General features: G+C 41.2%; 1 protein-coding gene across 2 annotated transcripts in view; it reads left to right on the top strand.

The window, feature by feature from the left end:
* The window catches only part of DDX60 (DExD/H-box helicase 60), an 85215-nt gene that overhangs the window by 51462 nt on the left and 6511 nt on the right, over nt 1-27242 (top strand). For both annotated transcript variants that reach the window (XM_012536315.3, XM_033403541.2), the window contains exons 24-34: nt 237-365; nt 1420-1544; nt 3459-3617; nt 7595-7742; nt 9078-9230; nt 11283-11387; nt 12953-13153; nt 17914-18018; nt 18809-18950; nt 20615-20736; nt 26089-26236. In XM_012536315.3, the coding sequence (XP_012391769.2) occupies nt 237-365; nt 1420-1544; nt 3459-3617; nt 7595-7742; nt 9078-9230; nt 11283-11387; nt 12953-13153; nt 17914-18018; nt 18809-18950; nt 20615-20736; nt 26089-26236 (1537 nt within the window). The remainder of the gene's footprint in view (nt 1-236; nt 366-1419; nt 1545-3458; nt 3618-7594; nt 7743-9077; nt 9231-11282; nt 11388-12952; nt 13154-17913; nt 18019-18808; nt 18951-20614; nt 20737-26088; nt 26237-27242) is intronic.

Below are 27242 nucleotides of genomic sequence, written 5' to 3'. Positions count from 1 at the left end.
TCGCGCCCCTCCCTTCTCTCTGTCCATCTTTGTTCATCTCCTGTTTGGTTTTGCTGCACATTCTGCCTTAAGAGTTCACCATCTTATTAGGTTTACACACCAGAAATGTTGGGGAGATAGAAGTTCATCCTCTACTCTCAAGACGCTTGTAATTCTGTTAGTGAGACATATTGCTGAGAAACACTTTTGGATTTTCTTGCATGATTTTATTGAATTTTGTGGTATTCCTTTTCAAGGAGTTGTGTCCGGAGGAATTCGTTCATTTTAAGAATAAAATAGTCATTCGAAAGGTGGATGCTAGAAAGTATGAAGAGAGCTTAAAGGCAGAACTGACGGGCTGGGTGAAGAGCGGTCACGTCCAGGAGGTAATTATCACACATGTTTTGGGTGAAGCACCTCTGTGTTCTTGTCCCCTTGAGTTGTGCTGTGCAGTCATTACTATTTTCTGGCTTTCTTTAATCTTCAGCTTCCATTGTAGGATTTTCAGTTGAGCACGAAGTCCAGTGATTCTGAGATAGACTAGAGAGAGAGAAAGGACCTATGTCCTTGTCTTGTCCTCTGTCCCTGCCCTGGCGTGTGCTCCACGTTCTGATGGATGAGGACAGAGGGGCCCTTTCCTGGTCATGATGCTCGGGAATCACAGTGACAGCAGCTGAGGAGAGCTTTTTATCCCTTTATCTCTTTTTCATCTGGAAAGTTTTTTTTTCTTTTATGATTTTTATTTTAATTTGTAGGAACTATTTTTGTATTACAACCTTAGTCCGGGGTCGTATGAGTTACGAATATTTGTTTTAAGTAAGTTGCTGGTCTTTTTATTTTGGAGTTTGCTCTGTTGTCACATATTAAGGTTTCTGATTTTGGGGGTGTGACATATATTAGAGTTTTCTCAGGTGAGTTTTTCCCATTCTATTTTAACTAACCTCCTGCTCCTATATAATTATATTTTATTCCACTTATTTTGTCAAGAAAAACCTTTAAAATGTATTTGTAAGTGATACGTGATATAGAGAGAAACTTATATCATGTATATATATGTTACATGATGTAGAGAGAAACTGATTTACCCCACCTCCTGCCATGTAGTGGAACCAGCATCATTTACCAAATGATCCTCTTCCTGACTGATTTGTGTTGCCTTAAAAAATTGCATGTTAAATTGCACGTGCGCATGTGCGTGGGTATTACTGTTTATCTTTTTGTTCTCTCGTATATGATATATAAATGTTGATTTATATATTTCTTTGATGGTTCTTTTGCAGTGTTTTATTTTATACTTTCATTATTTTTGTTTTTGTTACATAGTCTATTAAAGAACCACAGAAATATAGATTAGATAACTATGAAAATGTTTTAGCCAGAGGCAGGAATTCGTGTCTTCATTACGCAGAACTTACAATAATTTTCTTTTCACTGCTACAGGCCAGAATGGTCCTGAGGAATCTTCGTCCTCCTCCGGTTGTTAGTTCAGAAAACATGGCACTTATGTTTCCACGTCTTGTTGAAAAGCTAAGACAAATGGAGAAGTTACCTGCACTGTTTTTTTTGTAAGTCATTTAATTTGTTTTTTGTTGTAATTTGTATTAGATGCATTCTTTTAAGTAGAGGGAAGTTACACAAACTTGACTCTTGTAAAATAGTGTTCAATACGATTTTTGGTGCCCTTTTGTTATTAGAGTGCCGATTTAAAACTACACCTTTCTAGTTAGTTCTTACAAAAATAATTTTACTTGTGCTGTTACATATCACCTTCTTTATTTGGTTTTCCTTCTCCATTTCTTCTTCTCCTTTTACTATAAACTAGTGTATTTTTAATTAGGTCTTGTTAATTTTCAGTCAATACCTAGGTTTTTTACAAAAGAGATCGAATGTTTATGCACACAATTACCCCACATAAAATTAAAGTAGCCTTGCAATATGCTAGTTTAAATCCCAAGGTGCCAGGAAGTCTGGACCATATGTCCCTAGGTATTTCCATTTCAAAAGGTATAAAGCCCAGACTCTGGAGACATTTCTGGATTGTAGAGGCCAGTAACCCTTGGGTTTACCTGGTCCCTAGAAAGAAATAGTCACAATCCAAGAAGTTAGGATGAAAACCCCCAATTCTCTCCATCCTGCCTAAAAGAGCAAAATTTTACTGTACGATCTCACTTGTATGTGGAATCTGAAAAAGCCTTACTCATAGAAACAGAGTAGATTCGTGGTTTCCAGGGACATGGGGGTGAGAGAAAGGGAGGAGATGCTGGTCAAAGGTACAGACTTCCAGTTATGTAATGAATAAGTCCTGAGGATCTAATTCCATCATGGTGACTACAGGTAACAATACTGTATTGCATACTTGAAAGTGGCTAAGAGTAGATTTGAAATGTTCTCACCACAAAAGGAAAGAAAGGTAACTTTGTGAGGTGGTGGTTTTGTGAACTAACCTTATTACAGTCATCGTTTTGCTATGTTTACCTTTATCAACTTGTCATGTTTTGTATAACTTAAACGTATGCAGCGTTATATGTCAATTATGTCTCAATAAAACTGAAAACAAAAACACACAGAGAAAAGCAAAGGAGGCACTAAAATTCACAAAAGATTTGGCCGTCAAGAAATCTGACTTATTTCACTAACCATAATATTCTCCAGTGAAGTAAGTCAGACAGAGAAAGACGAATACTGTATGCTATCACTGATGTGTGGCCTCTAAACACTACTACAAATGAGCGTGTAAGTAAAACAGAAACGGCCACACAGACATAGAAAACAAACTTACGGTTACCAAAGGGAGGAGGAAAAGTGGGGAGGGACAAATGAGGGGTTTGGGAGTAACAGATGCAAACTACTATATATTAGATAGGCAACAAGGACCTACCGTATAGCACAGGGAATGATAGCCCTGATCTTGTAATAACCTAAATGGAATAGAATTTTCAAAAATACTGAGTTACTATGTTGTACAACTGAAACTAACATGATATTGTAAATCAACTATACTTTGGAAAAAAAAATATCTAACACTAAGGGTCTTTGATGCTGTTACAAGACAGACCTAAAGAGCAGTGGAATTAGACACAAGAACAACTACAATAACAATAAAAATAAATAAAAAGGAGTAAAACAATTTTTTCTCACCTCTTAAGAGAGGAAGAAGGAACATCTCTCTTCTGTAAATAGAGAAAATCCATTGTTATCTGTTACTTGCCTGTGGCATGCCTGACCCCTCTTCCAGGAGAAATCTCTGGGGGCTCTGCTTGCCATTGCCCCAGGGGGGGACTTCTTGTTTCCTGTAAGGCGGTTAATGATGGGTCTGCCGACCCAGAACACCTCATGTGCCTGTTCAGGATGAAGCTCATAAAAGTGGAGATTAAAAACTCAACAGCTGTGTGTCAGGAGGACAGCAGTGGATGGCTATATGACTGAATTGTATTTATCACATTACTTTCAAGGCAAGCGTTCTTTTCCTTTGTTTCCAGATTTAATTTAGGGGCTGTAGAGAGAAACGCTAGAAGTGTGAAAAGGTTCCTAGAGATAAAGCAACAGAGCAGAAGGCCCCTCAAGGCTGATAAGGAGGCCTATGACATGGAGAGCAAACTTCGAAAAGTTAGAAAATCCCTTGAGACACAGAAGACAATGTGAGTATGTGACTCAACGCACTGGTGGTTGGAAGGCTGAAATACGTCACAAGTCCCAACAGGAATGTACACTGGGCTATGCAGACATCCTAGCTGTCCCTTATTTGCAGGCCGGTTCTGTGCTTCGGAGAACTGTGTGTGCTCCTGGCTCCTGCCTTGTTCTCGGTGTCTAATTCTGATGACTCTGCGTCTGAGATGCGTCTCTCCTTCCTCCCACCCTCCCATCCTCAGTGGCAGCCTGGTCTGGACGGGCCTGCATCTTCCTCGGGCGATCACAGAGGTCTTCTTCTTGGACTTGGGAGCTCCGAGGCTCACCACCCTGCGGTGTAGCTGACACCACTCTTGCTGACATTCTCATTGATTAACTTACCCACACTCACTGTTCCTTCTCCTGGGCCATTGTTGGTGGACCACCATGTTTGGAGTTTTGCCCTCACTTTTTCAGATCACGTCCTACTACTCTCATCCTTCAATACTCAATATTTACTCTTCTCCCTGCGTGCCACGTCCTCCTGCACTTTGCCGTGACATGGCCCTTCTGCCTTGAGGTCCCTCCTTCCCTCTCGCCCCCAGAGCTTCTGCTCATGAGTTCGCTGTGCCTCTCTGAAGCTTGCCCTCATGCCCCACTTAGATTTAGTGCCCTTTCTCCCGGGCTCTTGCTACGCTGCAGTATTTAGTAGGTCGATTACGATGTGTTGCTGTCTTATTCCTAAATCGTTAAGCTCTCTCACAGCAGGGACCGTGCATTTTCCTCTTTTTATTAATATGTCCAGTTGTTATCGAATGACTCGGGTCCTGATTCTCGCTGGACCCGATTACGTACTCACAGATGTCGGCAGAAAGGAAAGGTTCCTTTAATCAGGATGCCGGCAATGTGGGGAGATGGTGGACTCAGTGTTCCCCCAAAACCACCTCTGAGATTCTGTTCGGCCGTGGAAGTTTTAAAGGGAAGGAGGAGAGTAATCTCAGTTAATCACTGAGATGGGGGGTCAGGGTCATCGCCGTCCCCCGCTGTGTGCAGGCTCGTGGAATCCTCGTCATCTTCCTCTAGGTGTTCTCTCGATCACGCCGTTTGTTGGGGAGATTACTGAAGGGGAAACTTGGGAAGAGATCTGGTCACCTGTTAATTACTGACTCTTCTCTCCTCCTTCTTTGATCTGCAGAAAGAACCGATACGTTAGGCAAAGTATTGCGTGATCTAAAGACTTGAAAGGTGTACCTGGGCCGGAGATGAGTAGAGCATGGGGTGCCTGGTGAAAAGTCACGATGCAGCTCTGCTAAAGTGACAGGGAAAGGGGCTTCCTGCTGAGGGCGGTTTCCTGTAAAGAGCTGCTTACACAGTCTTAACACATTGCTTGGCAGGTCACAGCTGGTCCATAAATATTTTGCAATGATTGGTAGTTACTTCCCTGAAAGTTGAAACAGCTTTTAGAGCTTCTCGGGCTCAGATTTTTCACATTCTGGAGCAGGTCAGAATTTCCTGCTGACACTTCTGTGTCTCTTCCTTCTGCCTGTCATGCTGTTTCCCTGGAAGTGATGGTAGGTGTCAGCCTTTTCAATCACTAGACAGCTTAGACACTCAGACAGCTTTTCTTCAGGACGCTGGCAGTCACGACGTCACGTTGCATTAGTGACCAACAAGCCAAGCTTTAAAAATAAGACGAATGTTTTCGTGAACTAAGAATGCTGCTGTCATATCGGTAAACAAAGGATGTTGCAGCCAGCAAGCCGCCACTTTCCCCGGCAGCGCACCCTGAGGGGACTCAGGATGGGAAAGCACAGGACACTGGCCCCAGAGAGCTGAGGTGCACATCAAAGGAACGATTCCAGTGAGTCCAGACTTTGCATCTTCCCATACACAGAAAAGCGCTAAATTCCTTAAACTGGAGGTGTCTGGTTTTCTTTAATTAGCAGTGATCCTTTGATGTTCGGACCACCTGGTCTTTGTTGCAGAAACTCTTGCGCGTCCTGGCTCCTCCCGTCACCTCCTCGGAGCAGTCTCTCAGAGTTATCTGAGCTGCTGTCTCCTGGGCTTGAAGTCCTAAGAATGTCCACCGAATAGAACGTAATTCTCAACTTCTAGGTTGTGCATTTTCTTTCCGTCAGCATTTTCCTACCTCGTTCAGCACCATGATTACACTGAGGGTGTTGGGACCCTTGCCCTGGGCCCTGTGCTTCAGAGAACCCCAAGCCGGCCTCCCCATCTGCAGCCATTCCCTTAAAATGAGGAGTTGGTGCAGCTCAGGAGACATCCCTCTGGAGCTCCCTCTCACCCTTGAGATTCCAGGTGGTTACGGAGCTTTATTTGTCGGGGTAGGAGGAGGTTGTATTTTATCTGAAAGTTTGGTACCTCAATTTAAAACTTAGAAATTCTTAGACAACAGTATGGGGGCCTCCGTTAGCCCTCTGCCTGTGCTGGTCCCAGCATTGCCCCTGGAGGTGAAGGGAATGTCCCAGGAAGTGAGTTGGTGGCGCGTCTGCTGCTTGGTCTGTATTTCTCACCCCTGAAATGGAGTTAGACGGGACACTGGTTAGCACATATTCTCATATTAGGAGCTGTCTTATGTGCAAAGGCGAGAGTGTCGACTGAAAAAAAAAAGCACAATCTAAAAGTTGAGAATTAGGTTTTATTTGCTGGACATTCTAAGGACTTAAGCCCGGGACGCAGCCTCTCAGACAGCTCTGAGGGGCTGCTCCCAAGAGGTAAGCGGGGAGCCAGGATGTAGAGGAGTTTTTGCAACGAAGGCCAGGTAGTCGGAACATCAAAAGATGACTCTTAATTAAAGAAAACCAGACATCTCAAGTTAAGGAGTTTAGCACTTTTCAGTGTATGGGAAGATGCAAGAGTCTGGGCTCACTGAAATCATTCCTTTGATGTGCACCTCAGCGCTGGGGCCAGTGTCCTGTGCTTTCCCATCCTGAGTCCCCTCGGGGTGCACCACGGAGGCGGGCTGCAGAGGCTGCAGACTTGGCGGTGGGCAGCCTGTGGGTCTCCGTCCTGAGTCCCCTCAGGGCTCACCGTCGGGGTGACTGCAGTGGCTTGATGGCTGCAGCATCCTTTGTTCACTGATATGGCAGCAGCTTTACTCATTCACCAAAGACAAACCAAGAAAGGACGAGAGATGTGGGTTCTGTGAAAGGCGGTTCCCATGGAATGATGGATAATGCGCTTTGGTGACTGAGTCCAAGCCAGTGTTTGTGGGGCAGTGTCTTAGGCCAGATTCCCCGCAGAGATCTGAGATGGGACCTCATGGAAGTGATCTGTTGAAGGGGTGTGCTTGAGCGGGACCTGCAAGAAAGCGACGAAGCAACAGAGGGAAAGTGAGGAAGAGGCGTAAGGGTGTGGTGTTGCTGGAATATTGCTGACCCCGGCCAACCGGGAGGCCTGGGTGCACTGCAGGATCGTGCCAGCGTGGGTGGAGGGGGCTGTTTCGTGTACCTCTTATCAGTCAGGTACTGGCTGGGGGCCACGTTCCCAGTCCCAGGAGGTGTTGTAACCTTACAGGCATTTCTTGGGAGCTCTTGTCAGCAGAGGGCAATTCTGCAGGGGATGGTGTCGCCAAGAGCCCTTGGCAGCCAGACTCAGAGCTGCTGTGGCAGGAGGAGAGAAGGAGGAGAGAAGGAGCTGGCCTGCACTCGGCCATGTGGAGCCGGTGGCACCTACCTTCCTCCAAGCCTGTGAGAGAGAAAATGCTCATCACTTTAGCACGGGACAGGGGGGTCATATTGGGAGAACTGGATTTGGCAAGAAGGATGCTTAGAGTAGGAGGAAGGGAGGGGAATATTCAGACACAATAGGGGACTTTTCTGATGAGGGGCCACCATTCCAGATGCTTCCGAGGGAGAAGGTTGGTTCAGGGTGGTCTGGGGGTATGTAGCAGTGCATGTCTGGGTGTTGAGGGGATCAAGGATGTCCCGGGCTTCCTATGGCGGCCAAATGTGGCCGTTCATTACTTAAAATTTGTTTTTATAAACAGAGATAAAAGAAGCCAGACAAATCCCAGAAAAATGGATCAAAGCCTAATCCATGAAGCTGAACATGCTAATCTCCTCAAGCTTCTTGAGAAGAACTTGGAGATCCCTGAGGACTGCACATATGCTGATCAGAAGGCCATAGATGCTGAGGTGAGCCCTTAGGATGGAGCAATGCTCCTGGAAATCATTTCACACTCCCGCTACTACTGCGCAGCTCCAGACGCTGCTGGGTGTGATACCTCAGTGCCGTCGCTTCCAGAATAGAAATCCTTGTGCGTGGCCTTCTGTCTGTACCTAACCCTGAGGGCTCTGCAGAGCATGTTTGAAGAAGACAGGATTAGGTTTGTAGAAGATTTCTTGCTTGTTAATAGTTAACCCCTGGGGGTGGCTGCCCTTCCGTTATTTCTTCCTGCAATACTGTTTTTCACAGCCTGAATTCTACGCTCCGGTCTCACACGCCTCAACCGAATATTTCGGTACATGTGGTCCAATACACTTGAAATAATATATACACAGTTTCTCTAAAGCTCAGGATTTCTGTGTTATAGTCAAAACATGCCACCAAAAAGACATTGAAATATCTAAATGTGGTATGCCGTTTCTTCTTCAAAATGTTTTATGGTGCAAATAATGCATGCGTTTGGTAGATGAATTTGAAAATACAAATTAGTAACAATAAAAGCCATGCCAACCGTCGGAAGCAATCACTGCCCTTTTGGATGAACCTTTCATGTCTTTGTGACCACACACACACGCATGCACACGCATACACGCACACATACATGCACACACATACATACATACACACATAGGTGCATACAGGCATATGCTTGTGTGTGTATATGTGCATTCTATTGTATACATTCTTTTGTAAATTTCACGGTTTCCTCCTTTTCGAGAACCATCATCATTTCGTGGGTCCTTGATATCCCATTGTGCAGTTGACTCTACATGGAGGGTATTTTGCTTTTCTTCTCTCTTTCATAAGCAGTGTTTATTTTAGCACATAAAACTCTGCATGCAAGTGGATTTCCTCCTTAGGGCAGGGATATTTTTAAGGCTATCTGTGACCAATTTACAGTGAGAAGGAAGCCTTCCCAGACCATGTAAGGTAAGGAACCTGCTCTGCTTGGAGAAATCCCTCTCCCCAGGGAGAACTCCTGGGGCTGATCTGACCTCCCTCAGGCTGGAGCGGCTACACTCACACCTCCTCTGGGGATTGTCTACTGCTTGGTCAGTGCTTCTCACCCCTGAAATGGGGTGAAACAGCGCGAGACATTCTGCTCCAAGACTTTGGAACATGTCTGATAGTTACTGTTGTTCCCATAAAATGTTTTTTATATGTAGAGTTAATTTCAAATAATTGGCCTCATTTAGCTAAATTATTATATAGTGTGCCTGTTATTTTCATTTCACCATTTTAAATTCTGATTTAAATTCAAATTAGATAAGAGACGATCAAAATCCCTAAAACTCTTCTTTCAGACTTTGCAGAGGGTGTTTGACCGAGTGAAATTCTCAAGGAAAGGCGCCGAACTGAAGGCTTTGGCAGCAAGAGGGATTGGATATCATCACAGCTCTTTGAGCGCCAAAGAAAAGCAGTTAGTTGAGATTCTTTTTAGGAAAGGATTTATTAGGGTAAGTAAAGTTCTTCATTTTATAACTTGAAACTCTGTCTATATGAAGCTGAGCACCATAACGAATGGAAAATAACCATTTTTTCCAATCTAATTATGTCTTTTTTTTTTTTTTAACGTCCCACGATACCACTGCATTTTCCATCTCATTTAGTTGAGGGAGGGGGTTTGAAATCTCTCATTCAGTTTATCTCTTTTTCGTGAGATTCAAGTATCCCTTAAACAAGTACTGTTCCAACTATTTCCAACTATGTTTGAAATACACCTGTGGCGATCTAGGAATAAACGCCCACTTTTCATTTATAATGTTCATGGCATTTTGTCAGCTGTTCGTGTGATTTTGGCTGTAAATGTCTTTTCATGGGTGTGGAGGACATTCAGGGTAGCATTTCGATCAGATCTTTTCCCGGTGTACTAGGAGAAATAAGAACAAGGATGTACTCTTCCGGGGGCCAGCTGCATGGCTCGGCAGACTTTAGCGGTACCATCCTCATACTCTGTCCTGTCCCTGGTGGCGGACAGGAGGAAGGTTCCCTGAATCACTTGACACCCAGCCCTTGTTACGTATTTGGTGTGTCCCATAAAGATGTGAGGGGATCCTCTGGATACATTCACAAAGAGGATTTATATGATTTCCTAGTTAATTTAGACGTTGAGTAATATTTTAAAATAGACACTGACTTTTTCTGATTTGCCACATTAATTTTTTGAATTATGTACATTATATTTGTGTGTGGTGGGGAGGGGAGAGATTAATTCTGTTACTCTAGGGAGTATCGTTTAATCTTAATAAATAAATCTTGAAGAAAATCTGACATCCTAATTTAAGGGTAATTCTGTAATCTGGAAAAAAACCCAAAATGTATCATTAACAACGTTGTTTAGCTTTTTTCTTAACTAATAACAAGTTATTTATTTATTTTAAAAGTCAATAACCAGAAACAAAATTTTTTACATGATTATGAATTGAGGCAACTCATAATTATGAGTTGAGGCACAACTATTTTGATCAGCATATCCTGGGTCTAAAATAGTATCTTAAATAGTAGTTGCTCAATTACCAGTAGCTTAGTAAATGGATAACTAGATCCCGCTAGGCAGAGTACTGTGGAAACAGAGATAGCTTTGTTATTGAGAACACATTTTTCAAAAGGTATTTATTCTAGTTATAGTATAAATTTAATGTTCTTTCTTTTCCCATTCATGTTCTTATTGAAGAACTTTATAAAAATAGTTAATAAATGGTGTGTTTCATTTTGACAGAGTATCGATATCAGGTTCAGAATAATTAAAGAAAATTATTCCATATACTTCACCATTAACCTCAACTATGACTTTATGATAATCAATATAAATAGAAATAACAATTAGAAATACCCAGCATTATATGAAAAAAAAATGAGTAAAAATAGATTATTTAAGAAACTGTAAAATTTTCCCTACTCCTTTTCTGGTCAGTTATTATGGCAATTCAGGGAAAAAGGTGAAACTTAATTTGCTCTATTACTTAGATAATTTATTTCCGTAGAAATAATCTTCACAGATAAGTTATAGTGGGTGAGGCTGGCCACTGCCCATAAGTGGGTCTATAACAGTATTATTCCCTGTTGTGGGAAGTTCCCTTTCTAGTCATTTATTACAGAGTATTTCCTGAGCACCTGTCATGTGCCTGGTACTCTTTTTGGGGGGTGGGGTACACGATAGTGAAAGGGGCTTGGAGTCTGAGGCAGGACAGTAAACACACAGATGATACACTTGAGGTGGTCATTAATGCCATGAGTAGGCATAATGAGGACGGGGCCATCATTTTGGATGTGGTGGTCCAGAAATTTCTATTTGACATTTGAGCGGAGGACTGAACAAACCAGATAACTGGATACGTGTGAGAAGAATATTCTGGGCAGAGCAGAGTGAGGGGCAAGGCCCTGAGCAGTGAAATATGACATAGCAAGAACGCCAACGTTCTAGATCCTGTAGTTCAAGGCTTTCAGTCACTCCGTGGCATTCCACTGAAATGCTATTTTATGAAGTAACTGTTTTATTCTCCTTCTAGGTGGTGACCGCTACGGGGACACTTGCTTTAGGAATCAACATGCCTTGTAAATCTGTGGTTTTTGCTCAAAACTCAGTCTATCTGGATGCTTTAAACTACAGACAGGTATTGTGATATGCAGAAACTCCCTATTGCATTGCTAAAATAGGCAATAAAAGAGTAAGAAAGGCGAGGCTTTGGTTTGCAAACGTGCTGCAATTCACAGGGACTTTCCTGCAAACCTGACAGTCACATTTAGCTGTGGTATAGGGCCGGTCACGGGCTTGGTGTTACGTGACCTTGGGTGAGATCTCTAACCTGCCTGGTCCTTATTTGCTATCTCCAGAATAGGGATGATAAGAATGGTCCCATGGCATTTGCAAGAATTCAATGAAGTGATTTGTAGGGAAGACACAGGTGCAAGGTGCTTGAGGACTCCCTCCTCGTCCAGCCCCTTTGCCCCTGAGTTTACGCCCTGGGGTTCTCTTTCATGCTTCTCTCGTTTTTTGCCCCTGCTGTGCACTGTACTACCAAGCCGACTTTGTTATTCTCCTCCAGTGGTTTTGATTTTGGCCTTGCAATTTCCATTTCCACCGTCTTTCATCATACATTTTGAGCTTGTAGTCATTAAACAGTTTTCCTAATTTTCAGGTCTCCTGACTCCACTGTGTCCTGAACGCAGACGGTTTACCTGCTCAGGATCACTTGGTGAATATTTCTGCTACATCTATCAGCCAACATTACAGGTTTTATCCAAGTGCCCCCCACCCCACTTCCTCACAGAACACTTCCTTTCTATTCCCTGATGGGCCTTGTTTCTACCCAATACAACATCCTTAGTTTTTCCTCCATTTTACCAACCCCTGTCCTTTGGAGTTCTCCTGCTGCTGCTGTTCTGGGCATGAACCCTCCCCCCATATCATCTTTGGGAATCTCTCATTTAGGGGTCTGGGGCCGGCGTCATGGATGGTGAACTTGGCAGTGGAAATGCCAAGGTTGGAGTCCTGGGTCTTTCACTTCTTGGCGTTTGCCTACAGTGACTTTCTTATTTCCCAAGCCCCAGTTACTCTACTGTAAAATGCAGACAATGATTACACTCTCCTCATAGGGTAGTGCTTGTAGGGTCTTTATAAAAAAGGTGTAAAGGACTTAGCACATTCTGAGCACTTACCAAAGGAGAACTAATATAACTTCTGTAAAGAGTTTGTTCTTAACTTCCTTTGTACAAGTAGCGTTTCTGAATTTTATCTCACTCTTGCATCTCAGTTTGTGCACAATTTTTATGGTGATTTGTCACTCAGCACACATGTGTGTAGGGGAGAGAGAGAAAAGGGACAAAGGAGGGGGGTGGGAAGGAAGAGAGGAAGGCTCGTAATAAGTTCAGCTGTAAGTGAACTGGAAGCCAGGGTCTCGTCTTTTTTTCTTCTTGCTGTATATCATTATACAAATATCTAGCACAGTTTGGGGACTGAAATAAGCACATCAGGATGACGAATGTCTCATTTTCACCTCTGTCTCAGCCACGGTGAATTTCCTGCCGGGTACCCAGTTGGATTTTAGTCTCAGTTCTGTAACGGTTGGACATCTCCACAGTGTACTTGCTCTAATGCAGTATAAAAGGCTCAGTTCTTATACTGTGATGGAGAAACTGTTCAGGAAAGATTTACTTTGTGCTTCTATTCTGTTTGCAGATGTCTGGACGGGCCGGACGACGAGGTCAAGACCTGGGGGGAGATGTGTATTTCTTTGGTATTCCACTCTCTAAAATCGAAAAGCTCATCAAATCCAACGTCCCTGAACTGAGAGGGCAGTTCCCTCTCAGCATCTCCCTGATCCTGAGACTCATGCTTCTGGCTTCCAAGGCAGATGACCCCGAGGACGCTAAGGCAAAGGTACTGTGGGATGGTTTCTGGGGCTGAGTCTCCATTACTGGCCGGGCTCGTTTTTACATCTGTAGTGATAGCTTCTTGGAGTCACCAGTCTTTAATGCTTGCTAGTGTCTTGGCTGGTAGAGAACTGGGGGTGGGTGGGGAGAGTAATAATTAGTTTTGTTGTCTCTGTCAATCATAGAATTTATGGCCAATGGGCATTTGGAGTTGCCCCCAGATTACTGTTTTCACGTATGATAAACATTGCCCCATAGGAGTGAAGGGTGCTAGCTATGGATTTTAAAAGATCTGGGTTACAAAAAGATTTGTGTTTATGATTTTGTAATAAAAGAGTTTATTTTTCGTAAAAAAAGTAACCCAAGTTCATCAAAGAATATTTGGACAATGCAGAAAGTTGAAGGAAGAAAAAAAGTACCTACACCTAGTTTGACTCTCCAAAAACAGTCACATTCTCATTTTGCTATTTTTTTCAGTCATATTTCTAAGTGTAGGTGTGTATTTGGTTCCTTGCAAAGATATATTTATGTTTAGTTGGACTTAAGACTGTGGTTATAAACTTACCGTGAAGTTTTCTGCTGAGATAAATATTTTGAGTCTAATCCCACAATGAGAAATTTAAAATTCGTAATTAAATATTTGGTTTCATCCTTATGAAGATGCATTGTGAAAGGGACCCACTCCTCCCTGGGTTTGTATACTGATTCGCCTGCCCTCTAAATTGGATCCCGTTTGCCACGGTGAGGATTCTTCCAGGACTTTTGTGATGAGCAGCCTCTTGTCATGTTGTTGACGCTCCTACAGACCAGGTGCCTATCATTTTAGACCAAAACTTCCCCATGTTTGAGTTCTTATCTTTTACCTCTATACAGGAGAGAAGCATACGTCTTCTTGCAAACTTTTTAATTTTTTTCAAAAAGGTTTTCTGAGTCGCTGGTCTTCTTTGCCTTGGCCTGTGTGAGGAGCTCTCTCGGTAACCTTCACACATAAAAGACTCAAGTGTGGGCATAAATTTCTTGGAATATTCTTTTTACTTATCACATCAAGCTAGAATCACTTCACTGCCCTCTGGCATTTACTGTCATAGAGGAACAGACTCTTGAAATCTCCTCTAGAGGAACTGTGCTAATTCCTGTTTCCTTATAGTTTATTTCTTTCTGCCTATGTAATTATATGAGTATTTTAAAAAGTCTGTATATTTAAATTCTTTTCCCCAGGATTTTCTATCTTGTGTGTCTTTCCTTTTATGTTTTATTGATGTTTTAGTTATTACATGATGAAAACTTTCAGTCTTCATGCTCAGAAGTTTTTATCGCGGTAAAATACATGTAACATTAAGTTTGCCATCTTAACTGGTTTTAAGTGTACAATTCAGTAGTGTTAAGAACCTTTGCATTGTGCAGGGCTCAGATCATTCTGGAACTAAGAAAAGATTTCTTAAGTTAGATCTTTGATATTTGCTTCCGTTTTGATTTGTTCAGTTTCCAGAAAAAGTTACAACTTTTAAAATCAAAAGTCGTTTTCCTGTTCTCCGCTGTTGTTTTTCTTCATTATGAGAGAACACTTGAGTTTATCTCCTGCGTCTCTGATGCACTCTCTCAAGTTTCAGATCTTCTCCTTAGGGACACCGTGTGGATGTTCATTCTGCTGCTGGACTTGTTTCCCCGAGATTGTGCACTGCTTCCGATGTCACCCTTTCATATCATAATAATGTATTATTTTTTAAATGTCAATTTATATTGTCCATTTACCTTATGCGGTTGTGCCTTGTTTCATAAGAGGTCGTATCTTTTGGCCTCCATTGAGGATGCCAAAGAATTTTTCCAAAATACGTTTTTCTAAAAAAACCCATTTTCATAGGTCAGATTACTTTTGAGTAGAAGCCAGTGTTCTTGTGATGGTCTGTAAGTTTCTACAGAGCCTGGTCCCATGATCCCTTGTTGGACTCACCACGTCCTGCTCTCCTACACGAGCCCACTACCTGCTCCTCCGACAGTAGGCACGTAACACTCCGAGGGGCACAGCTTTGCTGTTTCTGCTGCTTCCAGAACCTTCCCCCAGATGTGTGCACAGTCTCACTCTTCCATCTTGTTCAGTTTCTTGCTCTGCTGTTAGCCTGCTGCCACCACTCCTCCTGCGCTGTCGACGGACCCCCGTCTGCCGTGCCGACTGTGATCCCTGCTCATTTATACATAGCACATACCACGCCTTACACAGCTGCAAATCTCTGTCTCTGTCTATATCTACCATCTCTATCATGTTTATTTTCTCTATATTTCCCACTGGAATGTAAGCACCCTAGGCCAAAGTTGTTTTTTTGTCTTAATTCTTGGTACAGACACCCAATAAATAGTTGTAGCATGACTGAATAATTTTAGGAAGTTGGTCTATTTTCTTAAAAGAACTGATCTCTTGTGGGTTTGTCTATTCTCTCACTTTTGAAGGAAAGTACATCCCTTCAAATCTGGTGGTTTGCCAAGAAAGAGGGTGCATGATTTTTCTTTTGGTTTCACTGTCTGCTCACTTCAGTGCTGTTTAAATACCCTTTTAAATGTGAAGCTAGATGAATAGCTTTTGGTCCAAACCTCAGCATTTAGCATATTTTCAAATTATGTAGCTTTCTGGACTGAAAGTTCATCTTCTGCCAATGTCACTGACAGACTGGTCCACAGATTGGTCCTGTGGAGGCCATTCGTCACCACGAACTGCAGTAGGCACCGCAGTCAGAACTCTTCCTGTCGTAATAAGACTTTAGTGACGTGGTCTGCATCTCCGGAGTTACAGTGAACCACCAGAGGTCGCTCACCCTCTACTACTCTGCTGTTTCCTGCCTGTTGCTCTAAATGTAGAGCCAGAGAGAGGAGAAGTTGTAGGAAAGGGCATTTTTGGCTCCCTGAAAATGTATCACCCCAAAGTAGAGGTGATGGATGGTACACCCCATCCCCTCCTTCCTTCTCCCTCCTTCCCTCCCTTTCCCTCTCCCTTCCTTCCTTCTCCCTCCCTCCCTCCCTGCCCCTCTCTCTTCCTTCCTTCCTTCTCCCCCCTTCCCTCCCTGCCCCTCTCCCTTCCTTCTCCCCCTTCCCTCCCTGCCCCTCTCCCTTCCTTCTCCCCGCTTCCCTCCCTGCCCCTCTCTCTCCCTTCCTTCCTTATCCCTCCCTCCCTCCCTGCCCCTCTCCCTTCCTCCCTCCTTCCCCCACTGCCCCTCTCCCTTCCTTCCTTCTCCCCAGTTCCTTCCCTGTCCCTCTCCCTTCCTTCCTTCTCCCTCCTTCCCTCCCTGCCCCTCTCCCTTCCTTCCTTCTCCCTCCTTCCTCCACTGCCCCTCTCCCTTCCTTCCTTCTCTCTCCTTCCCTCCCTGCCCCTCTCCCTTCCTTCCTTCTCCCCCCTTCCCCCTGCCCCTCTCCCTTCCTTCCTTCTCCCTCCTTCCTCCACTGCCCCTCTCCCTTCCTTCCTTCTCCCTCCTTCCTCCACTGCCCCGCTCCCTTCCTTCCTTCTCTCTCCTTCCCTCCCTGCCCCTGTCCCTTCCTTCCTTCTCCCCCCTTCCCCCTGCCCCTCTCCCTTCCTTCCTTTTCCCTCCCTCCCTCCCTGCCCCTCTCCCTTCCTTCCTTCTCCCTCCCTTCCTCCCTGCCCCTCTCCCTTCCTTCCTTCTCCCTCCTTCCCCCACTGCCCCTCTCCCTTCCTTCCTTCTCCCTCCTAGTCCCCTGGCCTTACATTGACTAGAGATTCTTCCCAGGTACTATGAACTCTCAGGCCTAAAGGCAGCCACGTTTAATTTCGGTGATGTTGGGAAATTCTCCTTTTACTTGAACCTCATAAACGTCGTAGTGGGCAGTTGGAAGATATCTGAACTGTTACCTCGATGCTGTTTTACTATCTCAATATTTTTATTACCTTGACCTTAATCAACGTGATTCCATCGTTTTTGCAACGATACTGCAGGACATGGGATAATGTATCAATAATATCGTATTTTCTTCCAGAACAACCCAAGATTGTAAGCTCTTAAACTGGATCCACATATATTACCAGATTATTTGGCAACATGTTTCATTTCCAGTGATTCGGTTTTATATGTTCCGTTTTGTTAGGGGAAGGGCGTGCCATGTAAGAATATGGTAAAATGTGAAATCGCACTGAATCTTAGGTGGCTCTGGTATCTGTGGGGTAAAATGGATATTAGTAATATATATTTGATTGTTTTATATTTTATGAGCTGGTCAGTCGGATGTGGCCACAGGAGGAGACAGACGAGAGGCTCAGGGAAACAAAGTAGAAACTCAAGAGGTCCTAGAAATGCAGGCAGGGTGCACCATGCAGGGCTTCACGAGACCCCAGGATGGTCGGGAGGCAAGAGACACGAGTGGAGGGAGAGGGCCCATGGGAAGGGCAAGGCATCTCAGAGTAAATAGTTTGGGACTGGGTAGTTGGAATCATTCGGGTGGGCTTGGTGGTCTCTATTTGCCTAGCACCTGGGGTGCTTTAGGACAGGGGAATATTGGCTTGGTGTGTGAGATTCAGGTAAGGCAGCAGGTGGGGCGTAAAGTCGGCATTGGTTGGTTTGTAGAGGAAAGCAAGCTTTGTCAAGTTGTTGTTACCTTTAGGAAGTAGCCCTGGGAGTATCAGTCTCTCCCCAGCCAGCAAGGTTTTTAAGATGTCAAAGCATCGTGATATGCAGGAAAAAATGTTAAATTCCAGTGCACCTCTCTTGTCATCCAGGAGTGTATTTCTCAGCAGGAGCACAGTGTGAATTAACATCCTCCTCTCCTCAGGTGCTGTCGGTGCTCAAGCACTCACTGATCTCCTTCAAGCAGCCCCGGGTGCTGGAGATGCTGAAACTGTACTTTCTGTTCTCCGTGCAATTCCTGGTCAAGGAGGTAGGACCGTGTTTGCCTTTTTGTGAGATAGGATCGTTACCATCTCTGTTTCTCATCATCTTGAACTAATTCCAGTCTTTCCAAGGTTATAGCCAAGGATTCCTACTACTTACAGTTGATTTAATTATCAAAGTGGGCCAGGTAATGAGTACTAATCTCTCTTATGTTGGTATTGTGGACTGAAAAAAAAAAAAAGCACAACCTGAAAGTTGAGAATTATGTTTTATTCGGTGGACATTCTTAGGACTTCAAGCAGGACATAGCATCTCAAATAACACTTGAGGGACTGCTCCCAAGAGGCAAGGGAGGAGCTAGGATATATAGGGGTTTTTGCAATAAAGACCAGGTAGTCAGAACTTCAGAAGATGACTTCATTAAAGAAAGCCAGACATCTCAAGTTAAGGAATTTAGCGCTTTTCTGTGTATGGGAAGATGCAAGAGTCTGGGCTCACTGGAATCATTCCTTTGATCTGCACCTCAGCGCTCTGGGGCCAGTGTCCTGTGCTTTCCCATCCTGAGTGTCCTCAGGTGCACCATTGCGGGGGCTGCAGTGGCTGAGGGCTTGATGGTGGAGCAGCCTGTCTCCATCCTGAGCTCCCTCAGGGCTCACCATCCAGGCTGCTGGAATGTGATGGCTTGATGGCTGCAACATCTTTTGCTCACTGTCATGGCAGCCATGTTTTAGTTCTCAGTATTAAGTACTGTTTTAAACTGGCACTTAATAAGCTGTCTATTAATTAAGGTATGTGGCTGAGTTGAGTCAAACTAATAAATTATGTCTGTTCTTTAGGGCTATTTAGATCAAGAAGGTAATCCTACAGGCTTTGCTGGACTTGTGTCACATTTGCATTATCACGAGCCTTCCAATCTTGTTTTCGTCAGTTTTCTTGTAAGAGGCCTTTTCCATAATCTCTGTCAGCCAACCAGGAAAGGTAAGCTTGACGTTTCATACGTATGGTCTAAAAACAGCAAAGATGCTATAGTGAAGCTAACACTTCAGGAAATCTTTTTTTTTCTACAAAGAAAATGCAAGTTAATATTTAGATAATTTGGAGATACCAAATTAGATAAAATAAAGTTTTATATACCTACTAATATAGATTACATAGGAGAAAGCCATATTTTGTGGCAACTATTTAAAAATAACAACTTCTTATTAACTTGAGAGATGCCTTGATTCCGGGATTCAGAAATATTAATATATGATTTTTTGGTAAATATTTTTCTAATTAAATGTAATATATGCTCATGATAGAAAAAGGGTATAGGAAACCATCATGTTAAAAAAATATTCACTGTTGATATTTGTGAATATTTTCCTCCAATCATATTTTCTTTGAATATAATCCTATAGTGTATTTAAATAGCTGATATCATATTAGTTGCATGATCTAGAAACTTGTTTTCCCCCAGATTTGCTTTTGTCAAATTGTGTACATTTTTTGTGAATTCCATTTGTAAAGCCCATCTAATGTTTCATTTAATGCAGTTTTTTTAAAAGCCTTTGATTTTTATAACTAAACCATAGATCTTTAAACTATGTCCCTAAAATAAATATTTCTGTCTCTGTGCTTAAGTTCGTTGTAGTTCCTGATGCCTGGTGATTTTCTTGCCTTTCACAGCATAACTTCGCTTTATCTTCCATTGTTAACTGGCAGGAACACTCTGTTTTACACAATGTCACTAGGCTCTGAATGTGCATTGTTCTGTGCAACAAGGATCCTCAGGAAGTTCTGTCTCCCAGAAGCTCTGTAAGAGGAGAAATAATTTCAGGCAACAAGAAGTGCAGTTGTGTTTATTGCTGTGTGTGTGTGTGTGTGTGTGTGTGTGTGTGTAGGGAGGTGTGTGCGGTTATAAACATGGAGACAGAAGCTTTATGAGGTAGATAATATGGACGTTGCTATTTTGTACATGAGGAAACAGAGAAGTTAGACAAATTGCCATGGTCACAAAACCTAAATATTGTAAGTCTTGAGCCAAGATTCGAATATGAGCAAGTTATTAAAGGTGGCACTTTTTAACACGACCATGTAACAGTCACGTGCTGTGGAGGATGGGAGTGAGTCAGGTTGATGGGATATATATATATATAGTTGGAGTATAGTTGCTTTACCATGTTGTGTTGGGGTTGACAGTATATTAACATGAGTGGCAGGGAGGGGAGGGGAGGGGGCTGGGGGGTTATTTGTGGGTTAGTTTTGGAAACCCTTACGTGCTTGGCCGAGGAGATTGGATTTTGTTTATGAGGCATTGAGATGCGATCAGAGGCTTTTGAGGAGGTGAGGTCATGATCATTAAATGCTTAAGAAAACCAATCATAGACTAAAGAGGAAGGTCCCAGGTAAGGGGACAAGGGTCTTTGGTTGGAGTTACAAGAGTCTGAAGTAGAGGGGGAGCGGCAAGAAGGAAAAAGGAGGCACAGGTGTAAAACTGCCAGCAGAGATAGTCGTTCCCGAGTCGCTACACTTGTTACAAATTTCTAGTCTCCATGAAATAACATGCAATATAACATTCAATTTGTATTGTTCAACTGAAACATTAAAAATGGGATTAATGCACTTTTTATGTTTATGACAAGATATTTTATTTTGTATAGGCTCGAAACATTTTTCTCAAGATGTTATGGAAAAGCTAGTGTTAGTATTGGCAAATCTGTTTGGCAGAAAATATCTTCCAGCAAAGTTCCAAGATGCTACGCTCAAGTTTTATCAATCCAAGGTAAAATTAATGATTCTGATAACATTAAATAATTAAGATAATTTAACAGATCCTACCGTAAATGATTCCACAGCAGAATTTTGTTAATATAGAGTTCATTTGTTTTATAGAAATAATTTCTTCTTCTGTAATCAGTGTTATATTTAATCTGTAATTCACATTTCTCCTCTATAAATCTATCAAAAGATTAAATGCCTTGAGGAAAAATGGGATAAAAAGTTCTGCTCATGTTTTCTGTTGGATTGTATAAACGTGTAGCAATCAGTGGCTAAAGAAAAAAATGTACGTAATTATACATTAAATGAACTAATAGTTCCCATCATTGAATCTCTAGTTCTTTTAGCATCTTTTTACCTTGCAGTAGGTCTATGGACAGGAAGCGTATACTGTAAACTATAATGTTCTCACTGAAAAAATATTAGAATAGTCATCTAAGAAATCATCCCTTGACACACAGACTGTTGTCCGATTTTATTTGCAATGACTTCTTTGATCATGATTCCCTGTCATTAAATCAGCATCAAATATTATTACTAATGTATTTCACTAGAATCTGAGAAAGTGGGAAGGGCTGGTTATTATACCAGATAACCTTGGTAAAGGTGACAAAGAAGAACAAAAAGAGAAGAGTTCATCTATATTGTCTAACATCACAATGTTAAGTTACCATTCTTAGCCCTCACAGAGTGTTCTCTAGACCAGTGAAAACAATTTTAGTCACTGACTTTTCATCTTCATATCTTTTTCATCACATGTACATTCTTGGACTATTATTTGTTTTGGTTAAATAAACTTATTTTTCTTACAAAAGACAAGTCAGTATCTCTGTTCTTACACAGATGGTTATGATAGAAAAAAGTACAATAAAAAAAGATTTTGAGTGGAGGCCTCCTATTTCTCTCTCTTTTTTCCTTTAAAGATTATTAGAAATTTGAGCACTTCCAGGTGGGACATGCTAGGTGGCCATCACTCCTGTTGCAACAGAGAGCTGTGGAAGGGATGAGGATTATATTGACTAAAATTATAAAATGGCAAGAACTTATCCAAGGTGTGATTGGACTCTCCAACCATGATTTTTCTCTCAAAGAACTTGTTGATTCTGGACGAGGTTGAAAGTTGTACTTAGCATATCCAGAGAGCCTCTCCTATGAGATAAAAAACACAACACAGCAATAAAGCTTTTAGTGATTCCATGGGGCTGGAGTGAGAGACTAGACACTTGAGAGAGTGTTAACTCAGGACATTCACTGGGTCATATCTGCATGAAATGTCAGGGTGTTACACCAAATTTCTTGCAGTCTTGTAGCATTTACTAAATAAAAACCCACTAGAGGGAAGAGTTTGAATGTATTCATAGGCTTATATTACCCTCAAGGCATTTTTAAAGCCATCTAGGGCTGGAAGATATAAATGTAGGTTGTGAAGCTCTACGGGAATGACGTGGATCTTTGGGAATCTTTTAGGGCTGAGAAGACTGAGACCCACCAGCCTCATACTCAAAACCCAAGAGGGCTTAAGAGCAGAGATGCACCAGATGTAGACTGAGACTTATTAAAACTGGAAAACAGTATCAATCCACTTCAATCTCTACTTAGACTGAGGTGATCACATCTTCACTCACTTGGCCAGACACAAAATTGGGGAGCTCACTCCAGTGGAAGATAACATTGTTTGAAGTCTATCAGGTCCTTTTACAAACACTTCTGGTGAAAGAAAAATAAAACCTAAAAAAGTGAGTAAGCGAGAACATATGACCAATTAGCAGGAATGAAAGCAGGCAATAATAATCAACACGAAGATGATTCAGATATTGAAGTTAGAATATAAGGACTGCTCAAGAAAATGGGGGAAGAGATAGAATTGATGAAAGGATGGAGACTTTCACTAGATAATTACAAAATTGATGAGAATAGAGAATTTCACCAGGTAATTAATTGGACTGTCCAGAATTGAAAAATGTACTGTCTGATCAGAATATACATATCAGAAGTCAAAATCAGTGAGTTGACTGATAGCTCAATAAAAGGTATCTGAATTGTAGCACAGGGAGAAAAAAATGAAAATAAAAACAATAGCATATGAGAATGTGGATCACATTCAAAAGGTTTAATGTAATATAATGGCAATCCCAGAAGAAGAGGAGGGAGAAGAATGGCCGGAGGGTATTCAAAAATAATAGCTGGGAATTTTCCCAAGCTGATGAAAGACAGCACTCCATAGTTTCAAAAGATTAGTCAACTTCAAGAAGGATAAAGAAACATTAAACTAAAACTACTGAAAATCAAAAACAAAGAGAAAAACACAAATCAGCTAGAGCCGAAATAGACATTTCCTTGAAAAAAGCAATAATAAGATTGATAGCTGACTTTCTGACCAAAATAATGGAAGGTAGAAGAAAATGGGAATATAATTTTCACTCCACTCTGTTTATTTTTATGCATGAATGTGTACAGATACTGAGCGTATGTTTTAAACATAAGTTAAAACAGGGTAAATATATTGTGATTGGTTTCATGACATATCAAGAGGATATGCATACCTTATTTTAAAAGTTTTTTTGAGGTATAAGTGATATATAAAAATGGCATACGTTTAATATACACATGTTAATGCGTTTGGACGTATGCATACACCTGTGGTATCATTGCCACAACAAAGGCACTAAACATATCCACCATGGCCAAAATATTTCTTCTGGTTTTATTTATTTAGTTAGTTAGGAATACTTACCATGAGATTTATCCTCTTAATGTAGTTTAAAGTACACAGTACTGTATCGTTAACATAGGTACTATGTTGTAGAGAAGATCTACAGAAATTATTTAGCCTGCATAACAATAATTTATATTCAATGAAAAACAATTCCCTATTTCCACCTCCACCCAGCCCCTGACAATATTCTCTGCTTCTATGAGTATGACTGTTTTAGGTCCCCCATGTAAGTGGAATCATGCAGTGTTTGTCCTTCTGTGAGGCTTATTTTACTTAACATAATGTCCTCTAGGTACATCCATGTTGATCTCCTTTTTTAAGAATGAATAATATCCCACTGTATGTATGCAGCACACTTTCTTATCGATTCATCTTGCTGATACACACTTGGGTTGTTTGTATGTCTTGCCTGTTGTGAATAATGTTTCAGTGAATGTGGATGTACAGGTATCTCTTCAACATCCTGATTGCAACCCTTTTGGATATATACCCAGATGTGGAATTGCTGGATCATATGATAGTTCTATTCTTAATTTTTTAAAGAAAACTTTGTATGTTTTTCATAGTGGCTGCACCAATTTACATTCCCACCAACAGTGTACAAGGTTCGAATTTTTCTACGTTTAAAATTTTTCTTCAACCCTTATAATCTTGTTTTTTTTGATGATAGCCATTCTGACAGGTATGAGGTGCTATCTCATTGTGGTTTTGATCTGCATTTCCCTGATGATTAGTGATGCCAAGCAACTTTTAATATACATGATAGCAGTTTGTATGCCTTCTTTGAAGAAATGTCTTTTCAAGTCCTTTGCCCGTTTTTCTTTTGTTTTTGTGTTTTTGTTTGTTTGTTTTGCTATGGAGTTGTACTAGATTGTTATGTATTTTGGATATTATCCCTTATCAGATGGTTGGTTTAGAAATATTTTCTCCCATTCCAGAAATGCCTTTTCACTCTGTTGATTATTTCTTTTGCTGTGCGGAAGGTTTTTAGTTTGATGTAGTCCCACTTGTTTATTTTCACTTGTGTTGCCTATACTTTTGATGTTACATTAAAAAATCATGGCCAAAACCAATGTCGCTATATTTTCTTTTATTAATTTTACAGTTTTAGGTCTTACATTTAAGTCTTTAAACCGTTTTGAGTTTATTTTTATGTATAGCATATGGTAGGGGTCCAATTTCAATCTTTTACATGTATATATCATTTTGCCAATACCATTTTTGAAAAGACTATCCTTTCTCTATTGTGTGTTATTGGTACCTTTGTCAGATATATGCTGGTAATATATATATATGTGAAATATGTTTCTGGACCAGAAACACCGTAATTGCCTTAAAATTGAACAAACTCGTTTCATTTCTAAATACACATAAGACAAAAAATAAATAAAATGGAAATTATCAAATATTTTAGTTAAATGATAATGAAGAGTACATACAAATATAAGATGTGATTTATGCAATGATTAGAGGGACATTTATAGCCTTTATAACCACATCTTAGAAAAGAAGACAGGCTGAGAAAAAAATCAGTGATTTGACTTTTCAGCTTAAGGAGTTAGGAGAAAACAAAACAAAGCAAAATAAATAAAACAGAATATCTAACCTAAGGGAAATACAAGAAAAAGAGTAATAAAATGAGAACAGAAATAAAGTAAATTGAGAACCATTGTAAAAAAAGGGAAATCAGCAAGGCCTAAGTTGCTTCTTTGTTAAGATTTATAATAAAAGTGATGAATACACAGCAAGACTCATTGACAAAGAAGGGAGAGAAAGCACAAATTACAATTATCAGGAAAGAAAATGAGACATTATTACAGATCTTATGTAGTACATCAAATGGAAAAAAAATTTGACTATTTGGACAAAATGGGCAAATTCCTAGAAAATGCAACTTTCTAAAACTAACCAAGGACTATATGAATAATTTCATATCTGATAGCCATTAAAGAAATGTAACCAATTATTTTTTTTTAATTTCCCATTTTAAAAAACCCAGGTTCAGATGGCTTCAGTGGTGAACTTTTTTAAACATTTAAAGAATAACAGCAAATTTTCACAAACTCTTCTAGAGAATATAAAAAGAGGGAGCAAAACTTAAACTTAATATCAAAACTTGACAAGGACATTATAAAAAATTAGAGATGTATCTCTTATGAAAATATAGATAGAAGAATAATTAACAAAATATTAGAAGAATGAATCCAGTGGGGCTTTAAAGACCCTCACAATTGAGTGAGGTTTATTCCAGGCACAAAGGGGACTTTATATTGTTGCTTGCTTTCCAAACATGTCACTAGATTCTTTGAAATATTCACAAGTCTAATGTCATTTGAGGGCATACTTCTATTTAAAAGAGTTTTGATTAAGTAGCATGAAAGCAGATTTTTAAGAGCAAAGGTATTGGCTTTTATAACACAAATAGGAATAAAAAATGAATTTCACCTGAATTTCATAGATGAAAGAAAGGAACAGTTACATTACTGAATAGATAGATAACTATAGAATTATATTACATTGTTCTTTGCAGTTCTTCTAAACTTTCAGTTTTCAAGGATGGTACGTAGATCTCTCTGAAAAATATTTGGCCTCCAGTTTTTTGTTTTTGTTTTTTTTTTGATGACCTCCTTGATGATTTAGGTGTTTCTGGAGGATCTCCCTGAGGACTTCAAGGCTGCTCTAGATGAGTATAACACAAACGTGACAAAGGACTTTGCCTCTTTCCTACTGATTGTTTCCAAACTGGCTGATATGAAACAAGAACATCAGCTCCCATTGTCAAAAATAGGTAAGTGTATCTTAGCTCCATTGTGGGACAGTTTAAAAAATAAATAATCTTGCCATAAGAATATTTTATCCCATAAGAAGAGTAGAGCCCGGGAAAGATCAGTCTGCCTTAGAATAAGGGGATCCTTTCTGCTCTCTCAAGGAAGACGGTATGATTATTAGAATTAAGTAAGGGACAGTGGCGAATGACATTGAATAGAGTCATTTATAAACCATCTTGATTAAAGGTTGGGTTTGGGACAAGCCTGGAAAATGGAGTAAGGACACCTATGAGATGAGGAGAAACAAGAAGCGATTCTGTCACTTTTTCCGTGAGAGGAGCTGTGCATGGTGGTCATGAGCATAAACTCTCTGCATTATGACCTGAGTCCAAGCTCTGGCTCTGCTACTTGTTAGCAGTGGGACTTTGAGCAGGGGACTCCATAGTCCTGCCTCGATTTTCTCAACAGATAAATAAGGAGGATAACATTATCCACCTAGTTTGGGTGAGCTTTAAATAGTTAAGCCAATGTCTGTAACTTATCTCCAAACAGCACGTAGCACGTAGTCAACACTCCTGATCTTTGCTCTTACTTTTCATGAGCTATTGGCTGGAAATCTTCCGGGAGAAACTAAACTGGAAACGGTGACAGGGATACAGGGAAAGGGGTGAGCTCTGGGTAGCCATTTCCTGGTTTGGTAACATCCTCAGCTGGAAGAAGTCAGGGAGGAGGACTGTGTAGCTTTCTGGACAGTGTGAAAGCAGGAAGTAGACAGTGGCAGAGGGTGTGGCGAGCATCCAGAGGAGGAAGAAAAGGAACGGGAAGGTTCGGCCTCAGTCACAAACGAGAGCCGACTGTGAACGCGCCCTCCGGTGCTTTACAAAGGGAGGAATGGAAAACATACTTCTTCTCATACGCCATTTCCAAACCTGCTGATGGTGGCTGCTTGAATCAGCCTGTCTAGAAGGATTCTGCAGCCAAATCTGAGTTCGGTGGGAAAAAGGACCAAGGTAATAACTGGGCTAA

This window comes from Orcinus orca, chromosome 6 (assembly GCF_937001465.1).
Source record: "Orcinus orca chromosome 6, mOrcOrc1.1, whole genome shotgun sequence".
Taxonomy (NCBI): domain Eukaryota; kingdom Metazoa; phylum Chordata; class Mammalia; order Artiodactyla; family Delphinidae; genus Orcinus; species Orcinus orca.
This window is presented reverse-complemented; position numbering and strand designations above follow the sequence as displayed.